Here is a 27149-nt window from a genome sequence, read left to right as displayed (position 1 = left end):
AGTATTAGTATTAAGTATTTGTCAGAACAGAAAGTCGTTTTATCTTATATAGCTATAGCTAATATATGTCAAACATCATTAATCATCTCGTATATATCTATCTCACTTATATGCGTGTAGCCTATCTGTCTATGCATTCGAGTATTGTGATAATCACAGGTCATGTGCAGCATTGCAGTAACATTGTGAGGGTACCCTTGGTACAAATGCGGTATGCGAGAGTTGCAAAAGTCAGATGGAAAGGCATAGTCCAACCGGATATAGAGCAAGATGCATCGCGTGATAGCCACAAGTGGTAAAGGTATATAACTAGTTATACAAGCTATAATGGTGTAGAGATCAACGGATTCCCTTCTTCCATAGTTATATAAATACATTCATCTATCTTCTTGCCCGTGACTTAGCGCTTGCCATTCTAAATCTGATCAACATCTAAATACGAGTCCACTGTGATTGTTTTAGCTGCTGGATGCGAGTGCATCGATTACCCCATACGTGTCTTGTTGTAGACCTGGAGACACGTCCACAAGCCAAAGTCTTGCACTCGACTCGAGTTGAGGATCGTGAATCTGTTTTGATGTAATTTCACTCCATAGAAAGAATATGTATGCGATATATGCGTTAGACTGTGATTATCGGTACCTTCTTGAGGACAATACTACCATTACGCTACAGCTTGTTCGGCCGTTATCGACACCAAATCCGTGTCAAACAATTCAATGAACTATCGTAGGATTTTATATCAGCCCATCATCCCATACATATCGATTGAACACTCACCTGTTCATTCAATATCCTGACTTTCATCCCGGCGTACCTCCTATATTCCTCTAATATACTACTCAAAGCCCACCTCTGTAATTTCCTATAACAGCCTACTACCGTTCCTGTACGATGTCTTCCCATGTTGCAGCATACCAATGTGGGGAAAGTGGATGGACGGAGGAGGAGAGTGAGGGATTGGATGATTAGTGGTTCAGGAGGAGGTGGAAGGGGAGGGAGGTGGTCTGTGATAATAATCTCAGCATATTTGCTGTGTGAAGTTTTCGATTCAAGTGTAACATAGGGTGAAGATGGAGATGAGGGATTATAAGAACAATCAAGCATCTAAGATGAAGCGGTTTGGTATCACTCACAATGATCTGATATAGGTACGACCCCACTATCCGTATATGGAGGTGGGAAATGAGGGTTCAACGATACCTGAGGAGCGAGATTGTGTAGAGTGATACCTTGGGAATCGAGGAATGATAGCCTACCAGATCATTGGACACGATCAATTTATCATTCCACGGGATATCATGCAGCAGTCTTCACCTACAAGATCTCGGAGGGTTCTTCAGCTCCTACCCATATTATCGTCTTGAGATTTAGTTTTTCCAGGAAAGAAAAATTCAACTCGGATGGCTGAGCAGACCGATAGAAGCCTTTTCATAGTGGAAATAGTTCATCAGTACAATACGGTTATTATGTCAGATGGGACGGAACATCGGAAGATTTGATGAGCCTTACCATCTTCGACCAAACCAAAGTTCATAGGAGGTACAATCTTCGCCATGTCTGCGAAAGCTCTTCGATAAAGATGATGTGTCGGTTTCAAGATATTATCTTGGCGTTCTGCAGACAGACGAGCTTGTTGATAGCGATTTCTGGTGGGCGTTGGTGGTTGATCTGCCTATGTATATGGTTCATTGCGATCCAGAGAAGATACATCGGCTTGGATGGCTAGACAAGCATGCATCCACAGCGCTTGTCAGCACCGTGTCACGTGATCTTTCTACCGTCGGAACCAGAATTTCAAAAAGTTGAATGATGATGATGATGATGAGCAGATAACTATCATATCATCAATCGTAACAACATCGACCCAACACCCAAGTACAACAGTAGCCTGGTAGAGGCATGAGAAGAGCTGTCCTAAGGTTGAAGGCGTACATCAGAAGCTCAATCCAGTAAGCTGTCATCAAATCTCCGTCCAATCGCCTGATGCTAATTCTTATGTCCCTATGGCAGATCATCTCTAACCCCCATACGTCCACTCACCACCATGGCCAACACACCAATCTTACCATGTCTCGACTTCCCTTCCATCCGCATCACTCCCTCTTCGTCCTCTTCCCACCCACTCGACTTACCCAAATTCGAAATCCCTCCGACCATCTTACCTCACCTCGAAACTGCTTCTAAACACCTACACAATCATCAAACAGTCGCCCTACCTACCGAGACAGTATACGGTCTAGCTGCATCATCCCTCGATCCAGCTGCTATCCAATCAGTATACAGAATCAAAAAGCGTCCTGCCGACAACCCATTGATCATTCATGTATCTTCCTTAAACATGTTACGTCAAGTCATCCCGAGGGATTATCAGATATCTGAGTTATACATGGCTCTAATCACTTCATTCTGGCCTGGACCTTTATCATTGTTATTCCCAGCTATAAATCCTCCACCATCACCTGCCCCTCAGACAAATGCTATTCGAATGCCATCTCACCCCTTGGCTTTGGCACTGATACATCACTCGGATTTGCCTTTATCGGCTCCCTCGGCCAATTCATCTGGAAGACCCAGTCCGACACAGGCTCAACATGTGTATAATGACTTGAATGGATCAGAGGGACTGGGATGTATACTAGATGGAGGTGATTGTGGGGTCGGAGTGGAAAGTACGGTGATCAATGGATTGGGATGGAGGAAAGGTGGTGGAGGGATCGTGGACGTACTGAGACCTGGTGGATTGGGGATCGAGAGGATTAAGGAGGTTGTCGAAAGAGTTGATGGAAAGGAAGGACTAACGAGGATATTGTTACATGGTAAACCTTGGATAGCGAATAAGTCTCAAGAGCGAGGAGAACAGAATTCTACAAGGATACCCAAAGAAGAGGATGGACCGAAGATAAATGGTAGTTCAGAACCATCAATGATCGATAATGTCAAATCTATCGCTCTACCACCTTCAACGCCAGGAATGAAATATCGACATTATTCACCACGAGTTCCTGTATATCTCTTGAAACCCAATACGGTATTCCCTCGTCCTGATAACCTTCCTCAACACGCCGAATCGTCTGCTCAGGCAGTAGTGAGACAGATATCTCAACGTACACTCTCCTCGTCCAGTGGAAAAGGAAAGAAGAGAATAGGGGTATTGCATTTTGACAATTCTCCTCTGTACTCTCAATTATCCAGTTCGGTGGATGAGGTGGAAGATACTCATTTGATACCTGTATCGCTAGGGCAAGACGCGTCAAGTGCAGCTCAAAAGCTATTCGCAGGTATGTTGACCCTCGAACGCATACCGCCAAATCAAGATGAAGGAGATGGGGAAATGGGAGTGGACGCGATTTTAATCGAGGGATGCTCAGACGAAGGGCTGGGACTGGCAGTCATGGAAAGAGTGACGAAAGCCGTTGGAGGAGGTGGGGTTGTTGGTGATGTCAAGGATGATGAAGATGGGAAAAGGCAGGGAGGAGGAGCGGAAGGGAATACGTTTTGGGTGGATGTCACGGGAGATATATGACATTCATCTCCCCTAGAGTCGCATTAGAATGCATATACACTATAGATCTTAGTATACTTGTATACCTGCTTCCTAATTTATGAATAGTCTATGCATAGCATCTTACCTTTCATTTTCTGCACATACAATGACGATGTATGGTTATGACGGAGATGTGACGAATCTCCGTGAAGAGTATTGTCGATCATAAAAAGTTGAAAACATTCAAACATCCTCTTGTCCACCTGTCTGCATTCATGATTCAACATCATCATCTGTCAACGTGATCACACAGTAAATCACCTTCAATCCTGTAATAGTACCAAAGTCAAAAGCAAAATGTCAAAACCCAAATCTAACGTCGCTCTCCTGACTGAAGGAGCAAGCTATATCCAAAGAGCAAAGAAAGCCAGGAGGGAGCAAGTGGAGGAAATCAAATTTGACGATGAAGCGAGAAGGTGAGTGGTGCTTGTAAGAGTATGAATGATGATCGTATAACAGGATCTAGTGCAAGAGACTGTAGTATCAGCATATAGTGAAGTGTGTGAAGCTGATATGCATGTCTGTATAATCACTCAATAGGGAATGGTTAACAGGGTTCTCGAAACGTAAGAAAGCCAAAGCAGATGAGAAGAAAGCGAGAGCTAAGGAGAGGGATCACTTGGCTCATTTGAAAGAACGTCGAGAGGTGGGTTTTCCTCCGCTTTGTCGATTCTCTCAGATGATCTGTGAGGATCTTATGATCTGCAGCGACATGCATATACTGATGATTCCGGATTTTGATCATAGGCAAGAGCGGATTTGAGGAAAAAAGCAGCTGAAAATGTAAAATCAGTAAGGAGAGCTATGGGATTGGAAGATCTTTCTGATGATGATGATGAGGGTGAGTATGGTCTCCTTTTTCTCGGAACACATCAGATTAGACCACTGGGGTATACTCGTTGCGTAGGTTTATCAAATGTAGCTGATATTGAACGGCACATTGTCATATAGATGAGGATGAAGACGATGAGGATGATGTAGCTGGACCAGGCCCATCCTCATCCAAAAATGCAGAAGAAGAATATTCAGATGAAGATCAATTAGCTACTGTGACCATAACAGAGGACTTCGATCCTTCTTCTATCCAAGATGATTTTAATATGAACGATTCGGATGAAGACGAAGAGGGTGAAGATGGTGAAAGATCCTCTCGGCAGAAAGAGGAGCAACCAAAGCCCAAGCCAAAAGTCAAGATGTTACCTCCAAGTAGTGCGAAACTGCAGAAACTCCGTGAGAAGAAAAAAGCAGAAAAGAAGAAATCTACTTCTATGGAGACCGCCTCAGAGAGGAGGAAGGGAAGGGAGATGGAAGCTAGGAGAAGGACGAAGAAAGCTGCTTTGGCCAGGGAACGAGATGGTGGTGGTGGTAGTAGGGGAGGCACGAGAGGTGGAAAGAGAGGGAGAGGCAAGGGGAGGAGGTAAATGGATTGAAGCGGGGCATTTCCGAATTATTGTGATATTCAGGTCTGCTACAATACATATCTGAGCTGAAAGGGCATACAGAATAAGGAAGTCAGGAGGTGAATGCATTGTTACGCCAGCATTGATAGACGATTCATTGCTTTTGTGATCGTCCCAAATTATGTATACTGTATGAATATAATGTACATCTCCCATGCCCATTCCCATCTGATCTAATCTATATATGCATTATGATTGAACTGACATACCCGAAAACATCCCCTACCTACCTTTCGGACATCTCAAGGTTTTCTTCCCTTAACATCCCTCTTCTTTCTTCTCTTGTACTTATCGATCCTATCGTATTTGGTTGTTTGGTGGAAGATTGCCATCTATCAGGTAAGATGTTATGGAGATCTTCGGTGAACTTCGACCAGGCATCTGTGAATACAAGAACATGTCCCCATTATTGATCAGCACGGCACATCTCCCAGGATGATTGATGATCCCGACGAGCCACGGTTATAATCGCTCACCGCTTATAGTAGCCTTGAATTCACTTTGATCCCTATCACCGTCCATTGCATTGTATCCTTTGGAAGCTTGATTCCTTGATCTGGAAGTAAGATAATACATCGGTACACCTGTACCTATGAATACTGTTCGGTCATACTCATCACATCAGCCGTCATAATCTCCCAGATACATTGAAATCGAGATAGCTCACAGAAAGCAGCAAGGGCTTCGAAGGGAGCAGCGAAGATCGGCATCAAAAGCAAGAACATTGCTACCTAAATCATTGATCAACAACATTAGCATCAATTACCAATTCAAGTGGGATTCAGGGCTGTTCTCAGAAAGAATTGTAAACTCACTGCGCAGAATATGACTGGATTTATCAACCAAGCTTTATATGGTCTATCCAGATGAGGTTCTTTTATCCTCAAAATCAATAACCCCAACACAGTAAGGAGGTAGAAGAACCATGATGCGACGGAAAAGAAATTCAGTAGAGCTGAAAGTTGAAATCGATCAGTTCTACTCAGTGTCTCGTCATCGTCACTTGGAGTTGAATGCGATGAAAGTTCATTAAACTCACCTCTGAAACCTCCTCCAAAAATCACGAAGAACAATGCTAAACCCGCTTGCAAACCTATTGCATAATCTGGTGTTCGTCTTTTAGGATGGAGTTTTGAGAAGATGGACGGCAAAAAATGTTCCCTCGATGCTGCGTAGATCAGTCTGGCAGCTGATACAACCAGAGTCACAAATCAGCCATTCCATCCTTTCCTGGACATCACAAGTAATGTAATGCGAATAGCAGAAAATCACTGTATGACATGCTGTGATACGACAATTGACGATGTGTGTCATCAGATGACTAAACTTACTAGTGAAGAAACCTCCATTTAAAGCTCCAAAACAACTAACAGCCACCAATACACTAAAGACGACCATACCGAATTTACCTATAGTGGCTTTACCGAAATCCAACGCTACGGTGTTACTCGCCGCTACGATCTCGGGAGAGAGCACGATGAAATATGATATATTCGCTAGGATGAATAAGGTTAGGACGATTGACATGGATGAATGGATCGCTCGGGGGAGGTTTCGAGAAGGGTTGATCATTTCGCCTGTTACCCACTGTGCAGACATGTTAGCATATGTTTTCAATATCTAGATTTTCTGAGAACCGCTATCTGAAGGAGATCCCTTCTGAAGGGGATGAAGTGGGTCCAAGAAGTTCAGATTCTTAGTTAACACTCACACAGCACGAATCCCATCCATCAAAAGCCCATAAACCCGAATACAGGGCGATAGCATAAGAGCTCAAATCACTTTTCGTACCTTCGAACAAACCACTCGCACTCAGAGATTCACCAGGTCCATCTTTCAGTAAAGCTATGAATCCAAGGATGGCTACGAATATCAAAGCGCCAATTTTGATCGTTGTGAGTATCAATGTCGAATCTGATCCTGATGTTCTAGAGAGAATGTTGAGTAGTGATACGAGGATTAAGGCTATGGTAGCTGTTATTTTGATGGACCATTCGGAAACTGTTAGGACTTCTTCTGTTGATGAGGGAGTTGAAAATGTATGTGAGAGTAGTCGGTTTATATATTCCCTACACAAATACTTATATTAGCTACGACCCTGGGATGCTAGAAATTCATGGATGAATCAAAGGTCAAGTTGGGTGATTTATATTGTACCCACCCAAAGATCAAAGCTATCATAGCTGCACTACCTGGTTTCAACATCGTGACAGCAGTCCAAGTGAAAAGATAAGAAGTCATAGGACCAAACTGTTCATCGTACCATAAGCTTTTCGTCAAGAGCTGGAGACCTGATGCGAGCTTACCGCATAAGCTAGGTAAGCCTGCGCTCCACCTGAGAGTGGGACTGCACAACCTAATTCAGCGAAAGAGCTGGAACACAAATCGAATATCAGCAATCATCCTCTGTGGGTGAAGTTGACAAGAAATAGGGTGCAAACTCACCTGGCACCTGTCCAAGCTAATATACCACTCATCAACCATACACCCAGACTAGCACCCACGCTACCTACTTCACCAACTACCACACCTGGTGAACTGAATATACCTGATCCTACTTGTGCGCCTACAATAAGGGCTATACCATGTATCAAACTGACATGTCTCTCTTCCTCATGCCGTATCTGACCATTGGCAACTGTGCCATCCTCGTTCTCCCCACTCAATGACAGCGGTAACAGAGCATGTTGGAAATCGAATCCACCCAAGGATGTTATAGTGTTTGATCGACCGTGTCTACCTAATAAAGGAGGTTCATCGTTGGTAGACAGTTCGAGCGCCCGTAATGATTGGGATGGCGAGTGAGCGGGTGGGGTGGGTGAGAACTCGTTGGAACGGGATGAATGGGATGAGGATTGGTAAGGTGCCATTAGGGGTCGAGCATGTCTTGCTGGTGTACTCCCTCGTGAGCTTGGTGATGGATGAAGAGGTGGGACAAAAGAGGTTGAATGAGATTTTGAGCGTTGCTTTGGGTGGTTGTCATAGTAGCAAATATCAGGCACGGCTGTATGCACAATTCTCGATTGACAGTGTCAAATTCAAGTACGCGTCAAGCTACTCACTCATGTTCATCTTCATGTCCCATATTCTCATCTTCTTCCTTCCTTCACATAGACTACACCCATCGCTTAGATAAGAACCTCAAGCAGCTCGCCGTGAAAGCGATCGCATGCTCACAATCCTTTGTCACCGCAAGATAAAACGGAAGATACAAACAGAAACCCCCAGCAACACCATCTTCGTCTTGGGATAAACCGATCGCGCTAGTACACCATGTCTCTGTGGGTCGACAAGGTGAGTATTTGTTCAACCCCATGACTCCATCACCAGTGGATAGACAATGGGCGCCTGGCTGAACTCGAGTTGATTCTATTGGCTAGTACCGACCTCGCTCGCTTGATGAGCTGCATTACCATCCCGAGTTGTCCTCAAGGTTGCGTTCATTAGTAAGTTGCAATGTAGCCCTGTCATTCGTTCTCTGAAGCCGACTTCATTACCTCAATACCGCACAGAAATCGTGCCCTACAGCTCCTTCACTGACGTATATTGATAGGCTGCTTCAGGCGATTTCCCCCATATCCTCTTCTACGGTCCATCCGGAGCGGGTAAGAAGGTGAGTCAGCTCGCTCTATCACGTTGCCGTTGACAATCAAGCTGACATATATTCAGACAAGGATCATGTGTACACTCCGAGAACTATACGGTCCAGGTGTAGAGAAAGTGAGCTCCTCCTGAATCTCGTCGATAAGGTACATATAGCTAATACCAATTTCTTCTTCTTCCAGTTAAGAATCGATCAAAGAGTATTCGTCACTCCTTCTAATAGGAAACTAGATGTGAATGTCGTGCAGTCGAACTATCATATCGAATTAACACCTTCGTATGTTTCGTTCTGCTTCTCAGCTGGTTGGTACTTCGTTTCGTACGATTAGCTGATCTTGCGAGTAGGGATGTGGGAATGTACGATCGAGTTGTCATCCAAGATATCCTCAAGGAGATCGCTCAGACTCAACAGGTAGATCTAAATGCGAAACAGCGATTCAAGGGTATGTATCTACCATATCAGCTATCTCATCACACCTTATACGGATTCAGCTGATTCACATGAATCGTAATTATAGTCGTCATTATAAACGAAGCCGATGCGTTGACCCGAGATGCTCAAGCGGCACTCAGAAGGACGATGGAGAAGTATATGAACAATATGCGATTGATACTTTGTGCGAATAGTACGAGTAAGATCATCGCACCGATTAGAAGTAGATGCCTGTTGGTTAGAGTTGCTGCGCCAAGCGATGATGAGGTGGGTATGATCCGTTCCCATTTATCCCCTCCCTCTTGCTCTTTTCCCTTGTTATATCTCCTCTAGCAGAATATATGCTGATATCTGATGTGTTCTCGACAGATGACCAAAGTCCTTCAACACGTAGCCAAGAAAGAGCGTTTCTCCCTTCCTTCCCCAGTTACCAAATCGATCCTTTCAACCTCCCAGGGTAACCTCAGGAAAGCATTACTAGTGTTTGAAGCTATGAAAATGCAGAAACCCGATTTGACAGGTGATATAGAAGTTGCTAAACCCGATTGGGAGACTTATTGTTCAAAGATCGCCGATTCAATCATCCAAGAACAAAGTGCTCAGAGATTGTTAGATGTAAGAGGGAAGATATATGAATTGTTGAGTCATTGTATACCGCCAACGGTGGTGTTGAAGGTGAGTAGTTCAGGTTCAAAGCTGGAATCTCATTCTGTCATTTCCTGCAAAAGCGGTTGGATAATTCGAAATTGAAGTGGAGTGAGGCTGAAGAAGAATGGATGTTGTCTACTTTGAGAAGATTGTTCAATCTGATGCTGACATTGTTCCATCTCCTTTCCCCAGACAATATCAGAAAGGATAGTAGACAGAGTAGATGACGCGCTGAAACCGCAAATAGTCCATTGGGCAGCTTACTACGTGAGTGATCCCCTAAAACAGCTCATTATCGGTCGGAATTTTTAGAACTGATAAGGAGATGTCTCGCCTATCTAGGAATTGAGGATGAGGATGGGTTCGAAGAAAATATTCCATCTCGAAGCTTTCATCGCGAAGGTTATGACGTGAGTGATTGTTGTTCCACTTTCCAGATATGGTCTTTGCGTATATGCTGATATCTCTATGCTCTCGTGATCAGTGTATATAAGCAATTCAACATGTGAGTTGATGATCATTCGAAATAGAGAACAGAAGCTGATTGTTGGTCATTAGGATCGGTTATATTGAAGATTACGAATAGGTCAATTCTCTGAATTTCACTATCACTCCAGTATTCCAGTATATTCGGTCCCTGATCATTGAGGATCTCCCAGTGGATAGGGATCGATGGGTGTAGAGCGCTATGGCGAAGGGGAAGTTTCCAGTCATTTCCCATCGTGGTAGTGATGATCAATGCATGTATGTCCATGTAAAATACTTCTCATCTAGTCTATCTACTTCTATGCTAGTGGTTCATTCTGTAGCAACTGAAGTATATCCAGTGAGATTTTCCCAGAGCAAGCAATTGGCACGTTGGTTGACCACCCTGCCCATCTTTTCCCTTCCCAACGCTCTTCAAGCAATATCTAGATCTCATTTCTCAGCTAGCACAGCCAAATCACCGAAACTCTCCATGACATAAGTAGGGACAGTTTTACTTGGATTTTCACCGTAGATGGACTCTCTAGGTGTCACACCGCCCATGACCAATAAAGTTCTGATGTCGCTGTTCAAGCCGAATTCAATGTCGGTAAGGAGGTTGTCGCCTACCATCAATGCTCGGGACGGATCGAATTTGTGGCTATAACAATCAGAAGAAGAATTAGACCTGTGGTTCTTACTATGTAACTGTACATGATGTAGAAAAACAACAGCCCTGGTTTTGTATTTGTAAGTGACACTCACTGAGCCAAAATAGCATCCATCATATGTTTATTTGGTTTCCCGATTACCAATGGCTTCCTCCCTGAGGATTTCACTATTCCGATTGATAATGAACCTGAACCTGGATATAGGGAACCGTGAGTGGGGAAAGTTGGATCGGTGTTAGTCTGGATTAAGACGCATTCGGGGTTGTTTCGGAGGTATGTCATGGCTTTGCCCATTTTCTTGTAGTCTGTGGGAATCGAATGAATCGTCAGTGGAAGACTCTTACTAAGCTGTTCGGTGAGTGAGATTGTCGAGCATTGTGGAAAGGGTTAATGAAATACTCACTTATCCAAGAATCGAAGGCACATAACACGGCTCCTACAGAATCATCAGGTTTGAAATCTTCCCATACTATAGGAGGCTTGAATTCTCTATCTTCTGGATCCTACAATACGTCGATATCCATTAGCTGCTTTGTTTTCTGGATGATGATATCGGCTATATAGCTATGAACAAATGGGGGCACTCACACTACCACCACAATGTTGTATACCGAACGAATCCAGCTCTTCTTCCAGACCTTCTTCACCGACTACATAGACTTTCTTGTCTTTGGGGAAATTCATCACTTCTGCTAGGTATACTGCTGAAGCGTATGCTGAACCGAAACATTCCTCCTACATCCACCAGATCAGCTACATCGATGCATACATGTAGGAGAGGTAGCTGGAAGGGGACATACGATGGTTGCTCCCAGACCTAGCTTGTCGAATGTCTCTTTCAACTTTCTTCGCGATTTCGTTCCGTTGTTAGTCACGAAGATTATCTTTTTACCTAAATTATTATCCGATATGATTGTGAGCTATTTCGCTTATGCTGCTTTGATACGCATGAAAAGGACAGCTCACCTTGCTCTCTGAACATGTCAAGCACGATCTTGACTCCGGGTACGACTTTTGGTCCATGGTATATCACCCCGTCACAGTCTAGTAGGAAAGTGTCGACGGAATCGACTAGCTTTCGATAATCTTCTTTGGTGTTGAGTAACGGTGGGGTCATTTTGCTTTTTGTGCTGTTACGATTATGGCTTTTGGTATGTATCCCGTTTCTGATGATTCTCGTGTCTGTATATGAGATTATCTGTAAGGATATATCTATATGGAGAGCGACAGAATATAAAGGAGTAAGGACATTCATCTCCTTGGTACGACTTAACTGATCGTTATCTCGGATGAAAGCTACCGGACATCCTCCACCTTGAGACAGGTGCCACATTGACATAATCCCGATATCACCGCCACCACTGCCTATCAGTCTCGTGTCGTTCAACTGCAGAACCACATCTATTGCCTATAAAATACTGGACAGTGTATACTTCTCTTCTGATCACATATACAATCCAATCCAAAACCATCATAACCCACATCATCAAGTAGCCCGACGAGGCGAGCGGGGCATCACAACTTTCAAGATCAAAATTGCGCAAAATACGACCTATCAACACCCTTCTCACCCTATCCAACATCTTCGAATCCCCTAAACATCCCTACCATGTCATCGCGCTCCGCCTCGCCCGAGGGTGAAGGCGAGGAGATCCGACCGTATGGCGACGAGCGAGATTCGTCGGAAGAGGAATCGGAGGATGATCCAGAGGAGGCCAAGAGGATAGCCGAGGGGTTCATAGTGGATGAAGAGGAGGATGACGATGCAGAAGAAGAAGAGGACGAAGAGGAGCGAGAGAGACGTAGGAAAGAACGTAAGAAGAGGAAGAAGAGGGAGAAGCTCAGAGCTAAGAGGGAGAGACAACGGGAAGATTTGGAACTTTCCGAAGACGAATTGGAACTCTTACAGGAAAATAGAGGACTGACCGGCTCATCTCAATCTAGACCTATCAAGAGGATACGAAGGGATGGATCATTAGATGATGAGGATGATGATAGGAGGGGTGAACCGACCCTACAGGATATGTTCAGAGATGATGAGGATAGGGATAGGGATGACGACGAGGATGATCTGGGAGATTTCATAGAGGAGGACGAAGATGATTTAGCTGCTCAGGGCGAAACGGAAGATCAAAGAAGGGAGAGAAAGAGAGAGGAGAAATTAAAGAGAAGACAGCAGAAAGCTTCGAAACCTGAATTAGCAGGTGTCGATAGAGCGTGAGCTAATCTTTCACTTTACCTAGGTATAGCTGACTGATATGTGTGTATTTACAGATCATGGGACGAGATATACGCTGTATTTGGAGATGGACAAGATTACGATTGGGCATTGGAAGGTGAAGATGGCATGGATCTGGATGAGGATGAAGAAGCAGCAAAGAAAGATCTAAGGTTAGAAGACGTGAGTTCGCGTTAGGTCACGATCTACGCTTGCAGAACTGACTAGTCATGCGGAATAGGTATTTGACCCTGCTGAGATCAAAGCCCGTCGTTTACAAGATGAAGATCGAGCTATAGCGAATAATGATCGACCAGAACGACATCAACTGGTTAATTCTACCTTATCGGATAATCCTGTATTCGCTCCTGACTCGCTATATCCTCCGCCTGACTTGGCAGCTGGTTGGGCACATACCAAGATATCACTTAGGACCCAATACATATTCTGTGGGATGCATGAAGAAGGATCATACCCTGAACCAACTATCGATAACCCTCAACCATATGCTGCCTTTCGTCGTATAGAACTAGCCAACGAATTCAGAAATGCAGTTTCAACAGCATTAAATATGATGTTTGTCCAACACCTTGAAGTACCCTACTTATGGCATTACAAGAGAGATGCCTTTAGTTTATTGGAAAACCAAGGTCAGTCATCAGTACAGTTCTTGGAAAGAGACGAATTGTGGTCATTATACAACCTCGGTATCAAGTTTAGAGCGATATTCGAAAGGAATCAGCAGACTCAACTATTATGGGAGAAGATCAAAGCTCGTAAACCTGATGTACAGGATGATTATCTGACAACAAAGTTACTTCCTTCGATATGTATGATGAGTGTAGAATCAGCTGCGGAGGGCTCAGATTGGCTGTCATACCATTATGCCTCGGATCTGAGGGCGATAAAGGAGGATGAAGCTGTTGAAGAAGGTGCGAAGAGATTACCGGAACGAGGAGAAAATGAGGATTTGAGAACAGGACCGATCATGAAATTGGTTGAGGTGAGTTAGCTATATAACCTGTCGCATTCGTAAGACTGGCAACTAATGGTTCAAACGTCGTTGTTAGGCATTCGGTATCTCAGTACCGCAAGTAGCAACGACGTTTAACGAACCTGAAGGGCAGCCCATACCGCCCAAGAACGCAGAGAAGCTACCTAATGATTTGGCAGAGGAGTTCTCTGGATCAGGGACGGCTTTCGGATCACCAGAAATAGCTTTACAGGGTGAGTGATGCTGCCTCTCGAGCTCGATATATATCTAAAAATCATTCTTGTCACAGCTGCCAGTCAAATCCTCACTACGGAATTCTCTAAGGACCCTGCTATACGTCAGCAGACGAGAGATTTCATGGAAGCATGTGGCGTGGTAAGTGTAACACCGACGGATAGGGGGATGAACATAATAGATGAATACCACCTGTATTACGTGAGTTGCCGGTCCAGAACTTTCCCTCTGAAGATATCAACTCATCTATTTGCACGGATAGAACTTCAAATTCCTTACCCGTAAACCCGTACAAATGTTCAAAGATTCCCCTCAATTCTTACACATGCTCAAGGCCGAAGAAGAAGGCTTGATAACGATCACTATCGAAGCAGATGAATCGCAAGTGCAGTCATTTGTGGAAACGTTGGTTAGGTGTTGTCGATCAAACGATTATGGAGAGATATCAACTGCTTGGAATGCTTTACGGGCGGAAATATGTTCAGATGTGACGAGGAAATACCTGGTACCGTCTGCGGCGAAGTGGCTGAAGGAGCATCTCAAGAGTGAAGCGGATGAGTTCGTGGCTGAGAGATGTCGACTCGAGCTTGAGCTGGTAAGTGCATTTCCGCCCATCGCTACGCTTGAAACTCGCTGATGGGTATAACCCTCTTAGCGAGTGAACGTTCGACCATTTGCTTCTTCCGATATGGACCAAGGCGAAACTCCATCTGTTTTAGCATTGACCAACGGTAAAGGTGAAATCCGAGATGCTATCATGGCCGTGATGTTAGATGATGATGGAAATATCCGAACTCAGACCAAATTTGATAGTCTCAGAGACGAATTGGACAAGAATGCTTTCGTGGAATTAGTGGAAAAGAGGAAACCTAAAGTTGTCGTTATCGGAGGAATGTCCTTGCAAGCTGCAAGGTTACGAGATGATGCTGCATCGGCACTACGAGAATTAGCGATCAGAGCCTATGGACAGAATCCACCTGTGTCAGAGGCATATGGACAATACGAACAGTATCAAGCGGATTTGGCGGATTTCGATCAGAAATTGGCTTCTTACCTTATCCCTCTAATCTTCGTCAACGATGCTACTGCAAGATTGTACATGAACTCTGAAGAAGCTGAAAAGGAGTTCCCGAATTTACCTCTGAATGGACGATACGCTTTAGGTCTGGCTAGATACACTCAGAATCCACTCAATGCTTATGCCAAGTTGGGTAAACAGATAGCTTCAGTGACTTTCATGGAACACCATCAAAAATTGGTAAGTTGATTTTTGGTCTAGAATCCAAGCTACTGCAGCTGACTGTCTTCTATAGATAAATCCTGAGAAGCTATTGATTCACCTTGAAAGAGGTCTGGTCAACTCTGTCTGTTTCATGGGTATAGAAATCAATTCTTGTGTAGCGGATGCGTACCAAAGATCCATGTTACCGTTCATCTCTGGCCTTGGTCCGAGAAAAGCGGATGCTTTGGTACATGGTATACATAAGCAGGTAAGTTGTGTCTTACTGATACCATTCAGCAACGCGTCTGCTCATGACGCACACTTGGTAGGGCTCTCTCCTCAACCGACTGGCATTCTCCGATCTCGGTTTATTTGGTCCCACGATATTCGAAAACGTTGCTGGTTTCCTGACCATAGAAAACGATCTCAAAGATATGATGCTGGAACCTGAAAACCCTCAAGAACAACCAGATCCATTAGATATGACTCGAATACATCCTGAAGATTATGAATTCGCTCAAAAGATGTGTCAAGATGCCCTTGATCTCGATGTTGAAGACGTTACCGATCGACACAAGTCTGAGGTCGTGCAGACTCTTATGTTAGATGACAAGCGAGCTCAAAAACTTGGTGAATTGAATTTGGATGATTTCGCATTCAACTTGCAGCGTCAAGGAGAAGGGAACAAACGACATACGTTGGGAGAAATTGTCAATGAGCTTATCCGATATCGAGCTGATCGAAGGCCTGGATTCTACGTACCGTCAGAATGGGAAGTAGTCACTATGTTAACGGGAGAGACTGAACGTACGATTGGTAGAGGTCTAAAGGTCACTGCAACCGTCCGAAAAGCTTTGTCTGCGAGGGTGTTCTGTCAATTAGAATCAGGCATGGACGCTATCTTAGAACGAGACTACGTAGCAGATGACGATCAACCACCTGTGACATCTTGCGAAGAATTCTTCAAACCTCGTCAAGCTGTGAAAGCCGTGGTCATTCAAGCTGAACCCAATCGATTCCAAGTGAAGATTTCAACGCGAGCATCGGATTTACGACAAGCAGTAGCGTTCATTCCTCCTTTCCGAGATGAACCGTATAACGACCTTGTAAGGAAATCAGCAGCAGAAGACGCTGCCGCAGCCAAAAAAAGACGACAAGCTGGAAAGATCAAGCGTGTGGTCAATCATCCTAATTGGCATGTCATGAACTCCGGACAAGCAGAGCAATTCTTAGCTTCTCAGCATCGTGGTGATGTGGTTATTAGACCTTCTTCCAAGGGATCAGATCACTTGGCAGTAACGTGGAAAGTCGATGAAGATATCTATCAGCATATCGATGTTCAAGAAATCGATAAACCGAATGAATATTCCCTCGGAAGGATATTGAGAGTAGCTGGTAGATATTCGTATTCGGATTTAGATGAATTGATCATAAATCACGTTAAAGCGATGGCAAGGAAATTGGACGAACTACAATTACATGAGAAATACAAACCTGAAGATGATCTTGGTAAGTTACGTCCATTATTTCAGCTTTGTTAAAGGAGAGAGGCTGATGATGGCTCGGTTGTAATTGGTGCAGAGGCGTATTTGAAGAATTACGTTCAAGCTCATCCTGGTAGAAGTATGTACGGATTCTCGATCGATTCGGATAGACCAGGATATATCAAACTGTGTTTCCTGAATAAGTCGACGAGGGACGGCGGTGTGATACAGACATGGGTATGTTCTTGTCGTTCTCGCGGTATGTATAACGCTCGATGCTGACGTTTGATTCGTTTTTAGCCCGTCCAAGTCCTTCCTGGAGCGTACAAGCTGAATAACGCCGAAGTGCCCGGTGTGACCGAATTGTGTAATGCCTTCAAATTGCAGTATTCCGCTAGACTCGCTGAACAAGGTAGTGGAGGTAAGACACCTGGTATCAGATTGGGTAAGACACCTCTGCCTGGAGGAAGGACACCTGGTGGTAGAACGCCTGCTTTGGGAGGTAGGACACCTGCACTGGGTGGACGGACACCCATGCCTGGTGCTGGTGCTCCACAGGGAATGGGTAGGACGCCAATGCAGCAGCCTGGTATGACTCCTAATCCCTGTAAGTCGCATGTTCACCTTGTTTTTGTAAGCCCGAGCTGATCCATCGGATGATATCAGATGGCGCACCGATACCTCAACAGGGGTATGGGATGCCTTCGAACGGGTACGGTCGACCACCTCAAGCAGGATATGGCATACCCCCGCCTAACGGAGGTGGGTACGGCCGTCAGCCTCCAGGACAGGGTTATGGCGGTATGACACCTGGTGGTGCACCTGGGCCTAGTGCTGGAGCGCCAGGGATGAATGCTGATAGAGCGTGAGTGGCTCATGAGTGTTATCGATAACAATGGGGATTAGTAGCTGACAATTGTGTGAACAGTGCGATGATAGCCAGACAGGGTGGGAGGTATTAGTCCTTTATCATGAAAGAAGATTTGGGAGTTTATTAACGTGTTTGATTTGACGGGTTTTGCATAGTTCAATGAATGATTCAGTGTATTACAATTCAACCTATTCGTCTTGTCAATAAAAGTAAATCAAGTATCATGAGTATCATACATACTTTTGTCCATTCATGCATCATCAGTACATCGTCATGGTGACCAGAACATCTTGTGTCAGTTGATTCTCTTTCTTCTTTCAAAGGGTACTTCTTTCATGATGGCTACTCCCTCAGTCAAGGTTCTCGAGATCGATGAAGAATAAAATAAAACACATTCATCCCATGATATATAAAGATAGAACAACTAAACTCGAAGGCTCATCAACGAGAAAAAGAATGTATACTCAGCCGAGTATGATTAGATAGATTCACATTGGGGTTAAGCAGCGACGAATTTTGGGAAACAGGTCTTGAAATCCGATTTGGAGTGTTTACTATCGACGTGTAGTTGGAGCCTGTTCATTCACGACAAACAGATCAGACATGTAATCAGTCAAAATTTCCGCAAGGTTGTACGACAGAGGCGTGGTATGTTTTGAGAAGGGATAGAAGATGATGAGAGCAAGTTTGGAAGGATGAGAAATAGGAGAGGAAGAATTATCACTCACTGAGGTTGTTTGGAAGTACCTTGGAAAGTAGCTTTACAAGTTTCGCATTGGATCGTTTGAGCGGCCTATATCGTGGTTCCGAGGAAGGGGATCGGTCAACGGCTTACTCTCAATCGGGATTGGAAAGAGAGTGATGGTGTCACATCACGGAGCCAGGAGAAGAAGCCAAGAATCGTTGCTTGCTCTCACCCACACAGAGGAAGAACATCAAGCTCCACGAAGTAGCTATACAACTCACAGCGTTGGATTTCAACTGAGAACTCTCTCCTTTACCTGCTACTTTGGCTCCTGCCTTTTCTCTCTTGTGAGCTGCTTTAGCACCCTATACCAATGAATCGTAAAACGTTGATCAGCAATTGTACGAGTGGACACTGGGAATCAAATCGAGATGTCGAACAGGCGTGAAGGGCACATCTTGTTAGCTCTACTCACGTTACCCATTGTGATTTGACCTGAAAAAGAAGAAGAGCGAAAAAGCGAAATGAAATTGAGCGATTTATAAAAGTCGAGGATGAATGACCGACAGATAGATGTCACGAAGAAGAAGTAAGTTAGAGAAAGAAAAAAAAAATCATGCTTGTCCTAGGTTGTCCTTTGTTATGATATTTTGTATGGTGGTATATATGAATGTGGCGCGGTGGTAGATTATTTCACTTATCGCCTTCGAAAAAATGAAGTGCGATGCAAATGACCTTCAGAGGAGCACAAAAAGATGAAGCGGACTTGAACTTCTTTCTTGATGATTATGAACATCAGGTAAGACATATTTCCTTAGCCTGCTCGACAGGGGGATGACTTTGTGTACATCATGGCACATATGGGTCTTAACAGACTGTAACTGAAAGTACCTATCAAGTAGGGATTTGGGAAGTCCTGAAAGGCAGAAGATGGACACGAAACGCGAAGGCGAGTGGATGGCGGATGAGACTTCTCCCGGCGAGTGTTAGTGAACATGACAATGATAATGATTCTGATAATGAGAATGAGAATGAGAATGGATGTAAGTAGAGATGTAAATCACCTCTGGTTGCACAGCAGAAGAAATATAACCTGTACTCGGCTCTTGCGACATCGAACGAGATGAGCAAAAGATACTCTTTTGTCAAGAAAGTATGCCAAAAAACTATGCCTCCGCCGCGGATTGAACACGGGACCCTTCCATCCGTCGATAATTTGCGGTAAAAACCGGCGTACGAGTGGAAAGCGCTACCACTGCGCCACACAGGCTTTCAACTCACAGATTGTGAGAAAAATATATACCGAAGTGGTTCTACTAAAGCGCAAACGTCGTTTATACAGTCTTTACGCAGCCTATAAGCAGCCTTTCAGAGTGGATATGCAGCCGAGAGGCATAGGAGGTCCCCTGGTGAGTTACAAAATGCAAGACTGCGATCTTTGAGCTTGTAAATGTTGTTTTATAACGCAATAACGTGTGGACTGCAGGTCAGTCGGGTACCACCGTGCGTCATCAGTCGCGCTCTGTCAACTACTACACTCATTAGATGAACGATAGATATCATCGATTCACATTGCATTATCCCGCCGTTTGGAGATCTTACAGTAGTATAGCACCGACGATACCATGGCAGAGCTCTCGCTTGAAGACAAATGCAAGCTTGCCGCGAAGTTTGTCGAGCAATCACCGGCAGGCGAAATCAAGTGGGTATTCCCCATATATATTGTTGTCCTCGGCATATAGCTGATCATGTTACTACCTCCAGCGATGTGATCAATGGTATGTGCAGATATACCGCCTGTTTTCGTCCGCTCATGGAGAACTGAGGTACCCTACTCTAACAGACATCCGAGCAATAATCAATGACGATGAGGCCCTAATGCCTCAAGTCTTACCAACGTTGAGAGCGTACAACCTAGCTCAGCTTCACGTTGTAGATCATGCCGCTGCTGAAGGAGTACCAGCACACAGTGTAAGCTTGGCCCGTCATAGTATTCTGACCGAAGAGCTTATATGGTGTAAACACAGTCTATATTATCTGAAGCTAATATCTTGCCTGGAACGGAGGGTGAGAACGAACGATATGTAGATGCAGAGGGCAAGAGGAGTTTCGTCTTTGATCATATCACACTGGTGAGTACCTTTCTCTTCCATAGCATGTTCAGAGATGTGTCAGCTGAAGACGAACAGGCGATATCGGATTATCAACCTTATGAATTACCTGAGGAGGAGGAATCTTTCCGGTATGTCCAATGACTCATCAAGCTAGATCTTGTACATCACGTCGACGGGAATTGATTGAGCTGAGATTCATCTTCTGATAGCTCTGCTCTATCTCAATCATTGACTAAATACGCCAAGAATCACTTCCCATCTGGACAATCATCCGTATCATGCTCTCAGTACCCACTCTTACCACCTACTCCCCCTGCTCCTACTTCTGCCCAAGCTTCTGCTCCGGCATCAGAATCACCATCCACCACCCAGCTCGCAGAGGCTGATCCCGTTGCAGAAGGGACAGCAGAACCGGTGACAGATGTGATTACCGAGCAAGTGAACGAAGGTGATCTCGAACCTGCTCCTACTCCAGCAACCGGTGACGTAGACGTAGATAAGAAGGATGAATTGGTCAGACCAGAGAGTTTGGATCAATTAGATGAACTGGTAGAAGAAGCTAAAGAGGAGGAAGAAGGTGTGAAGACCCCTAAAGAGGGTACGAAACCTGATGTCACCGAAGTAGATGATAGTGGGAAAGAAGAGAAGGTTTTGACACCCCCGACTGCTGTCGAAGACAATGTGGAAACCGAGGAGCAGAAAGAGCCGGTTGGAGGAGCGGTAGAAGAGAGAAAACAGGAAAAGATAGATAATCCTATATGCACTTTAGAGATTGTAGGGAATAAGTACAATCCTAACAACTTCTGGTAGGTCGATCTTGTCTTTGTCCATCAAGGGTCTCATGGAACTGACAAAATTGACTTGCCAAAAGGACTGGTCGATGGAGGACGAAATGGATTGTTGATAAGGCTTCTGGACAGGTCAATGGGGATATCAACGTAGATGTACATTATTATGAGCAGGGTAATGTAAGTAGTCGCTTGCTTTTCTTACGGTCGGGGACTTCCTTGAAGCCTTTCCCGAAAGCGTTAGCTAATAGGTCCAACTCGCTAGGTCCAACTCGCTACCAAACATTCCGCATCTTTCCCACTTCCCACCGAAGAAGTCGGCGGTCAATCGATAGCTAGCCAGATTGTTACTACCATTTCCAAAATCGAGACTGCCTATCATCTGGAACTGAACGACGTGTATGGTGAATTGGGCGACAAAGCCTTTAGAGCGTAAGTCATGTCATCTTGTCTTTTGTAGCAACCCCACCATCTTCGCCTCATCACGGTCGTCACAGACAATGTGTAGATGCTGACCTATGTAACAGCCTTCGACGTGCTCTGCCTGTGACGAGGCAGAAGATGGATTGGGAGAAAGTGACTGGTTATTCTCTTGGATCAGATTTGACCAAAGCTAGAGCCTAATCCACCCAGAAGTGCTTTTTGATGCTTTCACAAGGTGACGAACTAAAAAGAATCGAGTAACGGACTTGTATATATGTGTGAAAATGAACAATGTGTATGATATACATACAAGCATGGATTGCACGTGAAGATGGACGATGAGTAATGAATGCATGGCAATTGAATGGGAGAAGTGACGAGATGACTCAATGGATGGGACTGCCCAGAACTGAGCCACCATAGCCGCACCTGAAAAAAACATGTAAACAAATCACAAACACCTGTAGCACCGATCGCATGACCAGTCCACTTGATTTATTTCAATTGGATAACTTTACCTCGAAATTGGATCTTCAACCATCTTCACATACTTTCACATTTCTCAAGAGCTCCGTAACGACCTACATACATGATTATAACGAAGTAAGATTCCACTCACTCTTAGTGGTGTTTTAATGAATCACGATGGACGAGCAAGATCATTGCCATCGTCACGAAACGAGCTCACCAACTAGTCCAACACCTTCCACTTCGAGCCAGACGGATCAGCATACCTTATCGCCATACCACTCTGCTGCCATACCTGAATCACCATCTGCATCTTTGTTTTTGAGGACGGCGGAGACTCTCGATGGATTATCAAAGCAATTGACAAATATCAAAGATGATAATGATGAGGTAGAAATAGTCTGTTGTTGTGGAAGTGGTCTTTCGAATGGTAGTGGGAATATATGTAAGAGCTTGAGGGAGAGGGAAAGGTTGGAAGATAAACTTAAACTTAGTGGTGGTAAGTCCCATCTAGTCATGTCACACTTATATACCAGAGTTAATTCAAATCTATGGATAGAAATCGGTAACGCTCTTCTACAACGATATGAAGCTCTAGAACGTAAATATCAAAGGGAAGTAGAAAAGTATGAGAACCAAGTGAGTATCTAAACACCTTGTCCAAGATTGGCCTATTGACTGAATTGAACTTTGATCTCGTTTCGTTGGATTAGCTTCAAGTGAAACGCAATGCTCTGGTTGAGAGTATGAAAAAAGTGAATAATCTGGAAAAGGCGAATACACAACATTTACAGAAGTTCGCAGAGGTATCAAAGAAGAATGAAGCTTTGGAAAAGGTAAGTGTTCCTTTGATTGTATTCGTTATCTTCCCACTATCATCTATCAATCCTTTGTCTTTACCTTTCTTAAACCCTTTGGCCAACAAAGTTTCTTGGATGTCGAGAGTTCGTGGTATACGATGACAACGCTAACGCCCATGCAGCGTTATACCCAAGCTATGCACACCCAAACTCTGACTCAACAATCCCTCACTCACGTACGCTCCGAACTCACAACGTTGAGGACTACCACGCAAAGGCAGAAAGTCGCTTTGGCCAGTGGAAAAGGAATAGAAGAAAGGCTATTGGAATCTGAAAAAAATTATGAAGATGTCAAAGATTTGATGGAGATGGAAATCAAGAAAACAAGGGATGAGGTGAGGAAGAGGAAGAGGGCGGAAGCTAGGATTGGTGAGTACACTTACGGTTCGTACCCAAGCGGGATAAAAATGCTGATGTTATTTATATGTTATCCCTTGGATACCACAGAGGAGCTGGAGCTGCAACTCAAATCTGCCAACAAAGAAGTCGAGGAGATCAAGCAAGCTAGAGCTAAAGATGCCCAGGATCTACTGGCAAATGCCAAAGAGAGATTAAGCGTGTTACACACCGAGGTAAGTCAGCTGATGGAAGCGGGTATTGCGTTATACGACCTGATTAGTTGATAAATCCCAAACCAAACCAGTTATCAGAGACCTTCCGCACGGAGTCACCATCAGACATGCCAGAATACCAAAAAACCTTAGAAGATCTGGTAGCCACCAATACACTGTTGAAACATGATGTGACCGAATTGACACATTCCCTAGCGGAAAGTCGAGATGAATCACGAATGTTGAAAGAGGAAGTAGAAGAATTAAGAGCCTCGATAGGAAGTGTAGGAAGGATGTCACCTTTCGGACGATTACCTACCAGATTAGCTAGCGAATTAGGATCAGGATATTCGAATCATTCGAGGACCGAATCTAGTCCTGTCGTCTCTCTTGGACATGGTGAAAGGGGATCATGGAATCGGTTGAGCGTAGCGTCATCTTCGAGAACGGGAGGGGTGAGCGCATGGGAGCATCATAGAAAAATGTCCATGGCTGCTTCATTCACTTCCAACTCTTCTTCGACGGCTGCCGATGGTGCTCTCATGTCTCCCGGATTGGGTATGGGTCCAATAGGTGAATTTGGCGGAGTACTATTGAATGAAGATGGTACAACCAGAGTCGGAATACTGAGCCCACCTTCTGGAAGAGAAAGTCCGAAATTCCGGACGTCGCCTAGTGGTGGGATTGGGTATGTGCTGAATGGCGTACCGAAGACCAAACCTGGACATCAAATTCGACCTTCACTTGCGAGAAGCTTTAGCACCAATACAGATAGAAGGTCGAGAAGATCTTATGCTGTACGTTAAGCGATTATTTTGGTTGGTGTATCGCTGATTTGGTTATTCCCACAGTCGCAGGGAGTTGGACCCATTGCAGAATGGTCAGCAGGTGAAGATGTATCAGGAATAACCGAAGAACCCCTCTCACCCGGTACAGACTATTTCCGAGCAGCAGAGAAGAACCGTAAGAGACGTTCGTTGATGTTAGCTAGACGATCGACTATGTCTCCAAATGAATTTACCGAATATTCACCCAACGCAAGTACTACAATCATTGATGATTATCCTTCGCCGATGTCGGATTCAGCATTATCCAATACCAGTCCCAAACGAGCTAAGAGGAAGACATTGTTGCTTCTGACTAAATCTCAGGGTGTCCAGACGGAACCTGTCAATATTGGTATCTCAACGGACCCAGAACCAGAAAGAAGGGAATCTACTTCGGCTCAAGATCAAGGTATGGTCTCAACCTCTACGGGGACTTCACCGATCCCTCATTCGGAAGATCATTCGGAAACTTCCTCCATACAGGATAATCGAGCTGGGATCTTATTGGTGGTCGTGGAGCATATGAGTCGTATCTTGGCTAGATTGAGGGATGCGGACGTACCTACCTTGAATAAACGGTTGAAGAAACACAACTTACCTGGAGATGTCGGACATCTATCTCAAACCACTATGAGATCCTTACAGCAGGAAGTATCTGAATTACGAAGTCAATTTAGAGGTATACCGAGTTCAGCTTTGACTGGTGGGATCGACAGAAAAGATTTCAACCTCTTACTGAGATTATTCAAAGATGTGTTTACGGATTTAGTGGACTTACAAGCTATAGTCAACGATATCACAATCAACCCATCACTAGGCAAGAAGTTACAGAAAGCTGCGTTTAGGGAAGATGACTCGGTAGACGATGCGGGTAAATTAAGCAAACAGACTGGAATTGGTGGTGGAACGGGATTAGGATGGATCGCTGCTCCAATTACCAAATTCTTCGTCACTCCTGCCGAAAACGATCATTCGAGTGAAGGATCCACCTCACATGGCAAGAAGGGATTGGAGAGGGGAAGACTACAGCCTAATAGCAACATGCCTGTCAAAGCTGCACCTAAACAACAACCTACGGCTAGTGCTACTACCACGCATGTCAGTGTCGAATTTGGCGGGACGGGTATAGTGAGGAGAGCCAGTCCTGCAAATCTCACTATCGCCAACAAGGAGGTCATTGATGATCTACCTTCATCGCCGATTGCCGCTCAACAAGAGGATAGGACTATCTCACCAGCGACAGGATCGGACAATTCGTTGGTACCTCCTACGATCCGTACAGTCAGACGATCAAAATCACGAGCGAATAGAAATGAACTTTTAGGTATCTTTGCGGGTGCTCAGAAGCCTATCACTCCGACTGATGGAGCATGGACTGTCATAGGTAATGGAGTAGCCCCTGGTGCCTCAAGTGGTCAAAGAACGTTAAGATCAGTCAGTTCGCAAGTATTTAGCAGTACTAGTGGTAATGGAGATAAAACCATAAAAGCTAAACGAAGTGAGGAAAGAAAGAAGATCTCTTCTGTCGTAGATGCAATTATCGACCCTTCAACTTCTACTCTGACTGAGGATAACGAAGTGATACTTAGTGGATCGTATGAACCTCAGCCTCCGTTGTTGGAAAGGACCCTTAGACCTAGGGGATTGTCAGATTCGAGTATCAGATCGACATTCATCAGTCAGTCAATCAACCCTATAGATAGTTCCGGTACATCCACGATCAGAGCACCTCCGTACAGTGGAGGAGGAGGGGGAGGAGTGCTGCAGAGTCTATCGAAGAGATGGTACGATTTTAGAGGATCGACAGAAGTAAATGAGGAAGTTTCACCGGTAAATCCAGATGGTCACAACACACAAAGTGCGGTGGGTAATGTGGAAAATAAACCGAATCCTATACCATTGTCTACCTCTTCCACCCGATCATCCATATCCACTACCACTTCGTCATTGTTAAGGGATAGAGCAATATCACCTACGAAAACCAATATCGTCTCGCCTATATCGACTTCTACATCCACCTCCTCTCAGATCCCAACTCAAGGAGGTGGCACGGGATTATTCGGGTTAATTGCTTCTTCCTTGGTTGGAAATAATGAGATAGAAGGCATGGGGGAAGATGAAGATGAGTTGGTAGGAGCGAGTTTAAGACAGGGTGGAGCGATGGGTAGGAAAGCCTGGCGATAATTGATCCACCAATGAGTAGTGGATGGAGAATAGACTACCTGACGTTTTTAATTAATTATAATTCTTGGGCTTTGATCATGCTTTCTACTTGTTTTGTTTTGTTCTGTAAAAACGATTCTTGTATTATTTCTGTCAGTGTAGCATTTGTTAGCATATTTACTTTGATATCACCCCTTGATCGATATTATACCTTGGCATTGATGCATTTTACCATGTATATATCACCTGATGATCGTTAATTTCGTACAAAATCGTTAAGCTGCTTATTCTATGTTGCCATCGTTGGGTGATTATGATATATATGCTATGTATTATGATGGAATGTTATGCTGGTGGATATATGAATTGGTGATTGTATGTAAGACTTTTTTTTCTTGATTCTTGAATTTGCGAATCTAG

The 27149-nt window shown here is 44.3% G+C and overlaps 10 protein-coding genes across 10 annotated transcripts; 6 read left to right on the top strand and 4 right to left on the bottom strand.

The window, feature by feature from the left end:
- Nucleotides 1–664: 664 nt before the first annotated feature.
- V865_008084 (uncharacterized protein) lies at nucleotides 665–1558 on the bottom strand (the record flags this gene model as incomplete). Its single annotated transcript, XM_066231823.1, has 5 exons — nucleotides 665–724; nucleotides 781–1007; nucleotides 1137–1255; nucleotides 1322–1427; nucleotides 1513–1558. 5 exons carry the CDS (start codon nucleotides 1556–1558, stop codon nucleotides 665–667), a joined length of 558 nt encoding a protein of 185 aa, XP_066087920.1.
- A 489-nt stretch (nucleotides 1559–2047) lies between these two features.
- On the top strand, nucleotides 2048–3526 carry V865_008083 (Sua5/YciO/YrdC/YwlC family tRNA threonylcarbamoyl adenosine modification protein; the record flags this gene model as incomplete). The annotated part of the gene is made up of 1 exon (XM_066231822.1): nucleotides 2048–3526. The coding sequence occupies one exon, from the start codon at nucleotides 2048–2050 to the stop codon at nucleotides 3524–3526; it is 1479 nt and encodes a 492-aa protein (XP_066087919.1).
- Nucleotides 3527–3844: 318 nt separating this feature from the next.
- V865_008082 (uncharacterized protein) lies at nucleotides 3845–4968 on the top strand (the record flags this gene model as incomplete). Its single annotated transcript, XM_066231821.1, has 4 exons — nucleotides 3845–3963; nucleotides 4088–4193; nucleotides 4295–4388; nucleotides 4499–4968. 4 exons carry the CDS (start codon nucleotides 3845–3847, stop codon nucleotides 4966–4968), a joined length of 789 nt encoding a protein of 262 aa, XP_066087918.1.
- Nucleotides 4969–5233: 265 nt separating this feature from the next.
- V865_008081 (uncharacterized protein) lies at nucleotides 5234–7877 on the bottom strand (the record flags this gene model as incomplete). Its single annotated transcript, XM_066231820.1, has 10 exons — nucleotides 5234–5388; nucleotides 5484–5606; nucleotides 5675–5738; nucleotides 5823–5962; nucleotides 6047–6196; nucleotides 6339–6594; nucleotides 6719–7076; nucleotides 7169–7257; nucleotides 7314–7380; nucleotides 7453–7877. 10 exons carry the CDS (start codon nucleotides 7875–7877, stop codon nucleotides 5234–5236), a joined length of 1827 nt encoding a protein of 608 aa, XP_066087917.1.
- Nucleotides 7878–8280: 403 nt separating this feature from the next.
- On the top strand, nucleotides 8281–10277 carry V865_008080 (uncharacterized protein; the record flags this gene model as incomplete). The annotated part of the gene is made up of 12 exons (XM_066231819.1): nucleotides 8281–8301; nucleotides 8388–8453; nucleotides 8561–8620; nucleotides 8677–8727; nucleotides 8793–8887; nucleotides 8956–9053; nucleotides 9129–9310; nucleotides 9413–9718; nucleotides 9884–9958; nucleotides 10034–10101; nucleotides 10176–10196; nucleotides 10250–10277. 12 exons carry the CDS (start codon nucleotides 8281–8283, stop codon nucleotides 10275–10277), a joined length of 1071 nt encoding a protein of 356 aa, XP_066087916.1.
- Nucleotides 10278–10609: 332 nt separating this feature from the next.
- Nucleotides 10610–11944, bottom strand: V865_008079 (uncharacterized protein; the record flags this gene model as incomplete). Its single annotated transcript, XM_066231818.1, has 6 exons — nucleotides 10610–10817; nucleotides 10922–11132; nucleotides 11231–11330; nucleotides 11416–11562; nucleotides 11628–11719; nucleotides 11794–11944. The coding sequence occupies 6 exons, from the start codon at nucleotides 11942–11944 to the stop codon at nucleotides 10610–10612; spliced, it is 909 nt and encodes a 302-aa protein (XP_066087915.1).
- A 492-nt stretch (nucleotides 11945–12436) lies between these two features.
- On the top strand, nucleotides 12437–17848 carry V865_008078 (transcription elongation factor SPT6; the record flags this gene model as incomplete). The annotated part of the gene is made up of 12 exons (XM_066231817.1): nucleotides 12437–13044; nucleotides 13102–13228; nucleotides 13287–14048; nucleotides 14116–14272; nucleotides 14329–14474; nucleotides 14536–14868; nucleotides 14929–15531; nucleotides 15587–15763; nucleotides 15825–17004; nucleotides 17077–17216; nucleotides 17280–17586; nucleotides 17646–17848. The coding sequence occupies 12 exons, from the start codon at nucleotides 12437–12439 to the stop codon at nucleotides 17846–17848; spliced, it is 4743 nt and encodes a 1580-aa protein (XP_066087914.1).
- A 501-nt stretch (nucleotides 17849–18349) lies between these two features.
- Nucleotides 18350–19019, bottom strand: V865_008077 (uncharacterized protein; the record flags this gene model as incomplete). The annotated part of the gene is made up of 4 exons (XM_066231816.1): nucleotides 18350–18425; nucleotides 18579–18643; nucleotides 18817–18900; nucleotides 19011–19019. 4 exons carry the CDS (start codon nucleotides 19017–19019, stop codon nucleotides 18350–18352), a joined length of 234 nt encoding a protein of 77 aa, XP_066087913.1.
- A 1141-nt stretch (nucleotides 19020–20160) lies between these two features.
- Nucleotides 20161–22061, top strand: V865_008076 (uncharacterized protein; the record flags this gene model as incomplete). Its single annotated transcript, XM_066231815.1, has 9 exons — nucleotides 20161–20237; nucleotides 20300–20313; nucleotides 20379–20506; nucleotides 20563–20667; nucleotides 20725–20777; nucleotides 20859–21455; nucleotides 21521–21617; nucleotides 21703–21869; nucleotides 21965–22061. 9 exons carry the CDS (start codon nucleotides 20161–20163, stop codon nucleotides 22059–22061), a joined length of 1335 nt encoding a protein of 444 aa, XP_066087912.1.
- A 444-nt stretch (nucleotides 22062–22505) lies between these two features.
- V865_008075 (uncharacterized protein) lies at nucleotides 22506–26750 on the top strand (the record flags this gene model as incomplete). Its single annotated transcript, XM_066231814.1, has 7 exons — nucleotides 22506–22827; nucleotides 22888–22967; nucleotides 23042–23164; nucleotides 23311–23557; nucleotides 23636–23760; nucleotides 23832–24536; nucleotides 24591–26750. The coding sequence occupies 7 exons, from the start codon at nucleotides 22506–22508 to the stop codon at nucleotides 26748–26750; spliced, it is 3762 nt and encodes a 1253-aa protein (XP_066087911.1).
- Nucleotides 26751–27149: the final 399 nt, after the last annotated feature.

The sequence above is a fragment of the Kwoniella europaea genome, chromosome 3 (genome assembly GCF_036810445.1).
Source record: "Kwoniella europaea PYCC6329 chromosome 3, complete sequence".
Classification (NCBI taxonomy): domain Eukaryota; kingdom Fungi; phylum Basidiomycota; class Tremellomycetes; order Tremellales; family Cryptococcaceae; genus Kwoniella; species Kwoniella europaea.
The sequence above is the reverse complement of the archived record's forward strand: the minus strand, read 5'-3'. Positions and strand labels throughout refer to the sequence as shown.